The sequence below is a fragment of the Dipodomys ordii genome, unplaced genomic scaffold (assembly GCF_000151885.1).
Source record: "Dipodomys ordii isolate 6190 unplaced genomic scaffold, Dord_2.0 Scaffold4, whole genome shotgun sequence".
NCBI lineage: Eukaryota > Metazoa > Chordata > Mammalia > Rodentia > Heteromyidae > Dipodomys > Dipodomys ordii.
Genome location: NW_012267220.1, coordinates 17,853,577 through 17,862,390, shown reverse-complemented (window position 1 = coordinate 17,862,390; position 8,814 = coordinate 17,853,577). Strand labels below are relative to the sequence as shown.

The 8,814-nt window shown below is 39.6% G+C and overlaps 1 protein-coding gene across 1 annotated transcript; it reads right to left on the bottom strand.

The window, feature by feature from the left end:
- Nucleotides 1-233: 233 nt before the first annotated feature.
- Triml1 (tripartite motif family-like 1) lies at nucleotides 234-7,089 on the bottom strand. Its single transcript, XM_013025322.1, has 6 exons — nucleotides 6,682-7,089; nucleotides 6,112-6,207; nucleotides 4,709-4,939; nucleotides 3,430-3,452; nucleotides 3,154-3,251; nucleotides 234-784 (listed from the first exon to the last, which is right to left on the bottom strand). The coding sequence occupies exons 1-6, from the start codon at nucleotides 7,087-7,089 to the stop codon at nucleotides 234-236; spliced, it is 1,407 nt and encodes a 468-aa protein (XP_012880776.1).
- Between the last annotated feature and the right edge of the window lie 1,725 nt (nucleotides 7,090-8,814).

Below are 8,814 nucleotides of genomic sequence, written 5' to 3'. Positions count from 1 at the left end.
TAATGAATTTGTGTAGACACAGAATATGACCAGCTCTTGTTATTGGTGTTGGATTCATTTTCTAATTGGTGCGTTGGTGAAGGCTCAGGTTCACAGGTTCACTCTATGGGGAGGAGGGGAATTCTCTTTCAAATCACCTGATGTGAAGGCTTTTGCAATACATTAATCATCTTAATGAATAGTCATCTGATGGTTATAGACCTTATCCTGAGTGGAAGCTCAAGGTCAGTCTTTCAGATGTGACTATTCAGTGAGCAGATGGTAAGAGGGTCTATATTTGACCCTTCATTTGGGAGACAAGGGGAGAAGATCGGCCTGAGAGCTTCATGGAAAGAGGCTGAAGGGAAGCTGTAGATGAGGGACTCATCTGTCACGTTGTAGAATGCTATATGTCCCGATTCATAATCTAAGAAGACACCGACTCTATGCACGGGCTCTCGGACATGTTGGCCTTTCAAAGGTGATGACACCCAGAGACTATAATCGTCTCCGATTTTTAAACCGATAAGTGAGAAGAGGTCCCCAGGAGGCTTTGGCAGGTTCCCTTTCCTGCTCACGGAGTCTTTGCAAATACCCACTTCCCACTCGGTCTTGTTTCCAACTTCCACCTCCCAATAGTGTCTCCCACAGGTGAAGATCTGAGCTCCCAGCACAGTAGCAGACTGATCAAATCTCTCTGGGTTGTCGGGTAACTGCTGTCTGATTCCGCCATATTTCACGCTTTTCAGATCCTCAGACAAGACCAGGTAGGCATTGGCTGTGGCTGGATCCAGAGTTATGTCTGCTGTAAGAAGAAAACAGAGTGAACCTTCCTCTAACATTCTAGCAAACCCTCCATCCTATAGATGCATCATTTAAACTAAGTTAATAATACTTATTCCTATTCACCCAATGCAATTTAGTTGAAAGCCAGGCATGCTGTTGCATACTGTAATCTCAGCGTTCTAGAAGGTGAGGCAGGAAATCATAAGATCAAGGCCCACCTAGTCTATCTAGCAAGACTTGGTCTCAAAACACAAAGAAACTGTAATATAAGTGATTGTGTTGGAGGAAATGGGGTAGGTTTGTTTAGACCAGAATCTCGGAACTCATTTTTCACTGTTGAGCAAAACTAAAAGTGAGGCTCTTAAAGGAAAGTAGTTCAGAGTCCAGTGGAGAATATATACCCTACCTGAGAATGAAAGAAAAATCTGATAGTATCCCCAGAAATGCTTTTATCTATAAAACCATTTGGGAACTTAATGCCACTTAACTACCCAAGAAAACCTTTTGTCGTTGGTGTTCATGCTAGCCATGGTTCTTCAGGTTCTTCAGTTTGGATGGAAGAGAGATACTGGCAATTATCATTTGCTGAATTCCTCTGAATATACTAGTTAATTTTATGTGCATTATCACATTCAATCATTTTAAGCATTAGTAATTTTTCTCTCTTTATGTGAAAGGGGAACAGGTTCATAACAATCAGGAATCATCAAGATTAAAAATAGTTTTTGCACATCTGAGGGAAGCTAGGAGGAAGGCACAGAATCAGAAGGAAACAGGTGAAAAAATACAGCAGAACGGTCCATCAGCTGCACTGGACATTGATGAAAGTGAACTAAGCAACTCAAGGGCAGTAATGGGAGGGAGGGAATGAGAGGGGAACAGCTTACACTAAGCAAAGGGAAAGAAAGATACATTTCACCTGATTTGGAAAAAATAGGTGTATTGTTTGTAGAGTTCACAAGCTTTATAGAACGTGATGATAACAATTCATCTTGTGAAGGTTAAAAGTGTGTTTGTGACTTTAGCTAAGTATCACTATCCCACAATATTGTGAAATGTATGTAACCACTTAATAAAGTTTTAAAAATACTGTTTGTTATGGTGTGATGCTCAGATCCAGTTAGTGTACCCTCACCTTTACTATAGCCTTCAACTTCTGCTAACTCTCCAGACAAGATTAAGTGCCTCTACCATATATTATCATGCTTTTATTTATAAACTGAACCCCAACAAAAACTCTGTGATTCATGACAATCCCCTTGATCTGGATGAAAATTCTATAAAAGCAAAGACACTATTGGACTCATTAATTGTTGTAAGAGCTCAATGGCATAGTAGTGGACTAAAAGTAGACACATATCAAATAAATGTTGAACTCAAAGCTCACTAGGTCTGCCTTTAAATGCAAACTGTCAACGAGATGAAAGTTAAGAATTAAAGTTGAGACCTCCTGTTAATCTGTTTTGGCTTCCCTAGCATAAATGTTTATACATTATCAATGAATTGTTCTTGGTTCCTTCACTGGAATTTAAGTCAGCTTTTGGGGGTTTTTGTTGCTGTGTTTGTTGATGATGATTGTTTTTGTTTTTTGAACTCTCAAATCTCCTGCCTAAGCCTCTAAAGTGCTAAAATTACAGCTACCACACACAGTTTTGTCAGCTTTTTTTTATTTTTAAAATTTTTTGGGGGGGGGTTCGGTCGTGGAGTCTGAACTCTTGGCCTGGGTGCTGTCCCTCAGCTCTTCAGCTCAAGGCTAGCGCTCTACCACTTGAGCCACAGTGACACTTCTGGCTTTTTTTCTTTTTGCTTATGTGGTGCTGAGGAATTGAACCCAGGGCCTCATGCATGCAAGGCAAGCACTCTACCACTGAGCCACCTTCCCAGCCCCAGTTTTGTCAGCTTTTATCTAGCCAAATAGGAGCAGAGCTAGAAAAGAAGAAGCCTCAGTCTGAGAGGTATGCCTGTGGACAACAGAGAATACCACAAGGAACAATAAAAGCAAATAGAGCTGGAAGTGTGGCTCCAATGGTAGACTCAGGATACATAGCCCTGAGTTAAGCACTCAGTATTACCAAACACACACACACACATACACACACTCACACACACACACACACACACACACACACACACGAAGGGTATGTGCAAAACTCCTTAGAAAACAAAACCAAACACAACAGCAAGCATATCTCAATACTTCTTTCTGCTCAAGAGCCTGAAACTCCAGCCCAGTATTTGAAGCTAGCTCAGTATCCCTTAACTGACCCCCTAGTGTAAGTGGTAAACACTTAAAGTCAGAAGAAGGGAAGAGTTCAATTATGCATCTTTAACATACACTCAACTTAACTATGGAGATCCCCACAGGTTTGACAAACCAGATTGACTTACTGCTGAATTTTCTTAGCATCGCCCTCATTCCAGTGATATGACACAGGCTTAGTTCAGTGATGGTGGCCTCCGGGCACTGAAGCAGGAGTGTCTCACTCCTAGAAACAATGAACAGAGATCCTCACCATCTCTTCTGTGGACAGCACAACCCATTACAACTTGGCAATCTATCAAATTTTGCCAACAACCCAAACACTCACATCCCCCATTTCAGAACCTATCTCATCAACACCAAATCCCATCTTCTGCCTCACTATACAGAGAATGGCAACCTACCTTTCCAGGGCTTCTCTTATTTCCTAAGGGTATAAAAGAAAGAAAGTTAGCATTTATGCATATCAATTAAGAGCAAAGAGTGAACCCATTTCAGATACAACCCCTTGAAAAATTCACAAGAACTCCTCCCTATTGTTCTAGAACAACTTCAGAGGGAGGAATAGTGAAGGGGAAAATTCACCAATTTCTTCCAGGGATGGTTTTTGGTGAAATGAGATGTTTCACATATGACAAGAAAATGCTTTATTCTTTTTCCTGTCATATCACTATTTCAGGATGTAACATTAAATATAATGTGCCTAGGACCTATTTTTATCAAAGGAATCGCATACTAGTTTCATTTATTTAATGCTTCATAAAGCTAGAAATTGGTCCAGTGAAAGAAGACTAAGAGGTCAGGATGTAGCCCAGTTGTAGAACTTGCCTATCATGTCTAAGACCCTGGGTTCAATTCTCACAACTTAAAAAAATACTTCAAAGAGGAAATGGAGGAAGAAATTAAGCCTGGGTAAAGTAGGATTTTTTTTAATGAAAGACACTAAATTAAATAATAGCATTCTGTGGAATCAGTCCAGGAATCAGTCGTGAAGCTGAGACTGGACCACATGTACAATGCCATTTGTCTAATGGCTTTGAGGAGCTATGGACAATAACTCTATGGACAATGCTATAGTCTAGGAATGCTAGAGGGCAAAAGTGGTATGAAAAATTGGTTTGGCCCAAAGAACACTTGGCTTAAACCAATAGTTAATTGTTTGATGGGCAAATCACCTTCCTGAAACAGGTCTGAATATTAATAACTGCGACTATAAAACATTTTCATAGATGACAGAGGACAATTACCTCAATCTATGTTGTAGTAGTGCTTATGTTCATCGGGTCTTTCAAATGTTAAACTTAATGCATCCAGGACATGATAAGTGTTTATATATCAACTTAATAAAATACATGAATACAGGAAAATTACAAACTTATAAGAGGAATTAGAAGACATCATTGAGTTCATTTGGAATGGATATTCTTCCATTTTGTTTTAGTTTTCTATTTTTCAAGACATTTTTGTTAGCATATATCAATTATCAAAGGCAAAGTGGTTTTTGTGAAATTTACATACATGCCTATAACATGTGTGTTGATTTTAATTGAAATGTACAATGTCATTCTTTAGGAAAAATAATTTCTCTATGTCTTTAAATACTATGAGTCATTATGTTTTGTTTTTTTCTTTTTCTGTTCTTCCCCACCCCACCCCCCAACATCTCATGAATTTTAGCTTTACCTCAAAAGATTCTAGAGTGGAGTTCTGGCATGTAGATTCTATGTGTCCAATCATTTTGCTCAGGTTTCTGACTTGCTGGGTCAGCTGGATCTCGTTCTCCTTTAATTTCTTCATGTTCTCTTTCTCTTTCTTCTCCAGTAGCTGCAGCTGCAGCTGTTCCTCTTCCTTTAGGAACTGGTGCATTTTCATGTATTCCGACACAACAACCTGTTTAAAAGTCTTTGTCTCTTCCTAACATCACACACACCACACACACACACAATTGAGTTAATAATAGAAATGCTTTTGCCAAGATATCTGTAGATTTTTTAATCCTTACAAAAAGTTACAGTATTTCTACTGTGAAATTTCCTGAAACATGACTAGCTGCGTAGACTTTGATATTTTCATGAGTTAACATGCTATAAACCTGAGTAAACAAATCCAAATTTTGTATTCTAAAAAAAATTGTCATTCTAGTAGAAGAAATAATTTTTTAATACATATAGATGACAAATGAGAAATAAAACAAAGTCAACAAAGGGGAACAATTATGAAAAATATATGTGTCCATTAATTCAACAGTGAAAGTTGACATTGGCTCATATAGGAGAAACAGAAATTTACATCATATATATTCACATCTGAGAACTCCAGAGATATTCAACTATTAGTGTTTTAGACCCAATTAAACATTTGCTTCTTTGCTTTGACTTCTGGATAATTCAAATTCATGACCAACTTTAGATATCTGGGCATAGTTAAAACTATTACTATGTCTTTATGTCACTTTTTCTTTATTTCTTTTTAATTTGCATTCTTTTTCTCCTTTCCTTCCTTCCTTCCTTCCTTCCTTCCTTTTCTTTCTTTCTTTCTTTCTTTCTTTCTTTCTTTCTTTCTTTCTTTCTTTCTTTCTTTCTTTTGTGCTGGGGTTTAAACTCAGGGCCAGGAGCTCCACATCTGGCTTTTTGGGTAATTTATTGGAAACTAGGGTCTCACAGACTTTCCTGCCTGAGCTGGCTTCAAATGGTGATCCTCAGATATCAGCCTCCTGAGTAGCTAGGATTATAGGCAAAAGATACTGGATCCTAGCTTATTTTGCATTTTTTTCCCTCCCAACATCTAAGACATTCCTTTTTAAAATCCATTTTTATCCTATGAAGTATGCCTATAATCTGTATTTTAAATTGTAAATAGTTACAGCCAAAGTTGTTTAGGTACACAAAGAAAACTATAAATAAATCCACCTCAGGAGCATAACTTTGGGTTGAGTTGTATGATTTCACCATGGATAAGCAGCAGCAGGCAGACTAAATGAAGGAACCATACTGCAGGACTAGAACCAGAACCCTGGACAAAATACCACCTCCTCCTAGATCCCCTCACAGAATCAAACAAGAGTAAAAACTTAGATAAATACTAACCTTACATAGAATCACTCTCTCTTTCTCATGGGTCAGGATAGCCTGAGCTTCCTTCTTCTTTTTACGCAAAAGACTTAGGATATCCTGGAGTTTCTCCTGCAACAGAAATAAATAAACCTGAGGCAAACGAACAGAGCAACCAGCCACAAAGAGAACGTTGAAAACTGACAGGTAGAAGATGACAGAGACTCTAAGCCAAAGGATGACAACAGGATCCACACAACTTTGTGGTGCAATGTCTGAGGAGGAGCATGTCCCCCAAGGTGTCACCAATACACCATATTATTGGGGATATGGGGTTAAGTGACAGGATTTGATTTGTATTCTGAATTTTTTTTTTTTTTTGGTAGATCATTGGAGCTGAACTCTGGGCCTGGGCGCTTTCCCTCAGCTCTTCAGCTCAAGGCTAGTGCTCTACCACTTGAGCCACAGTACCACTTCCAGCATTTTTCTGCTTCTGTGGTGCTGAGGAATCGAACCCAGGGCCTCATGCATGCAAGGCAAGTACTCTACCACTGAGCCACCTTCCCAGCCTTTTATTCTGAGATTTGTGTTGAATGCCCATCTTACTTTATGTTGTTCCTCCATCTCACTGGAGAGATAACCTCTGTTTATTCCATGACTAGGGGTCGAGAAAGCGATGACACTCTGCTCATCATCAGAGAATACCCTAGTAGCAGATGCCATTTTCCCACCGCCGCTTGGCTCCTCCTCATTCAGCAGCACCTGGGATCTGAGCTGTCTGCCAATGCTTGCCAGCCTTCCCAGGCGTTCATTGGCCTGGAAATGTGGTCCTCCCAAAGTCCTCCAGCACTCAGGACAAGATAAAGGTGTGTTGTGTTCCTCCCAGTTCTTGAGGAGACACCTGAGACAAAAGCTGTGGCCACATTCAGTGGTCACTGGGCTGCTGAAATAGTCCAAACAGATGAAACACGTGAGCTCTTCCCTGAGGTTCTCCATCAAATCTATTGTAGACATTTTCTCAAGGGTGACTGTCAACACAAGGCTATTCTTCCAGAATCAACAAAGTCCTCCCTGTAGTTTTATTATTTGGAAAAAACAAACGGGTGATAAGTTGTTGTGTTGTTATAAGAAACTCTTATTCTCTTCTGTGCTTGATGTCACCAGTTGACATATATGCTCCAACACAAAGCCAATTATGACTCAGTGTGGAACCCTTGTACACTAGATTCACCATCAGACAAACTTTTATTGAGCTTCTCTGTCTCTCTCCCTGTCCCCTCTCTCCCTCTTGACTCTTTCCTCTCTCTTCCTCTCCCTCTCTCTTCTCTCTCTTCTCTCTTCCCTTTGTCTCTTCACTTTACAAATGACTCACGAATATTGAGAACATTTGTTCCTAAAAGTTATGGTTTTGAGAACTCTTTGTGGTACATGAACAACACTGTGAAACCATTTAAAAACATTTGTTTCAGACCCAAAGCTTTAGACTGGATTATTTGGCACAAATCAGGACAGATATTTGAATTATAGTGACTTCTAATTATATTTAAATTGGGAATATGGTATAAGTCTTTGGGGAAACTGGTAATATAAACTTCTTGTTACTGTCCAGTCTGTCTCTGATCAAGGTGGAAGATTTCTCTTTCCTTACCAAGGTACTGTAAACATGTTTTGAAATTTTCTCATCCTGATGAAATATGAATTATTGCACTGAAATAGTCTTTGATTTTAGATGGACCATACACTTACATTAATTACTTAAAACATAGTACTCACCCATCTGCCATCATGAGAGGCAACTGTCATTTTTTTTTTTTTTTGCCTGTAATCCTAGCTACTTAATAGGCTAAGCTCTGAGGATCACAATTCAAAGCCAGCCCAGGCAGGAAAGTCTATGAGACTCTTATCTCCAATTAACTACCAGAAAACCAGAAGTGGTGCTGTGGCTCAAAGTGATAGAGTGCTAGCTTTGAGAGAAAGAACTCAGGGGCAGTGCCCAGGAGCCTAGTTCAACCAACCAAAATAAATAAAATGGCGTTCTTGTTAGGCATTGCCCCAGGAAGCCTTTGTACAGTGGAAGAATTATATCTTAGTGTAATTAAAATTTTGTTCACTTACTTTTATTCTGTCAAAAAGTGTCTAAAAGCATAAAGTTCCTAATCTCTATCAGTTCTTAATGGGAATTTTTAAATAAGTAAATATTTTTCCAGGCCTATGAAAAAATAAATGCATAATTTAACTATGCACAGTTACAAGCATGCTTATGCTATAAATCTACACTGTCATATGCCCATGAGTCCATTCTAATTGTGACCCACCTCCACATTTTATGTGCCAGAAATCTGAACAGTCTGACCAACTACCTTAGTTTATTTATTTTTTATTTTTTTTATTTTTATTTATTTATTTTTTTGTCGGTCGTGGGGCTTGAACTCTGGGCCTAGGCGCTGTCCCTCAGCTCTTCAGCTCAAGGCAAGCACTCTACCACTTGAGCCACAGCGCCACTTCCGGTTTTCTGGTGGTTTATTGGAGATAGGAGTCTCATGGTCTCTCCTGCCCGGGCTGGCTTTGAACCACGATCCTCAGATCTCAGCCTCCTGAGTAGCTAGGATTACAGGCGTGAGCCACCAGTCCCTGGCTTAATTTTTTTGGGGGGTGAGGGGTCCGGTCGTGGGGCCTGAACTCTGGGCCTGGGCGCTGTCCCTCAGCTCTTCAGCTCAAGGCTAGCGCTCTACCACTTGA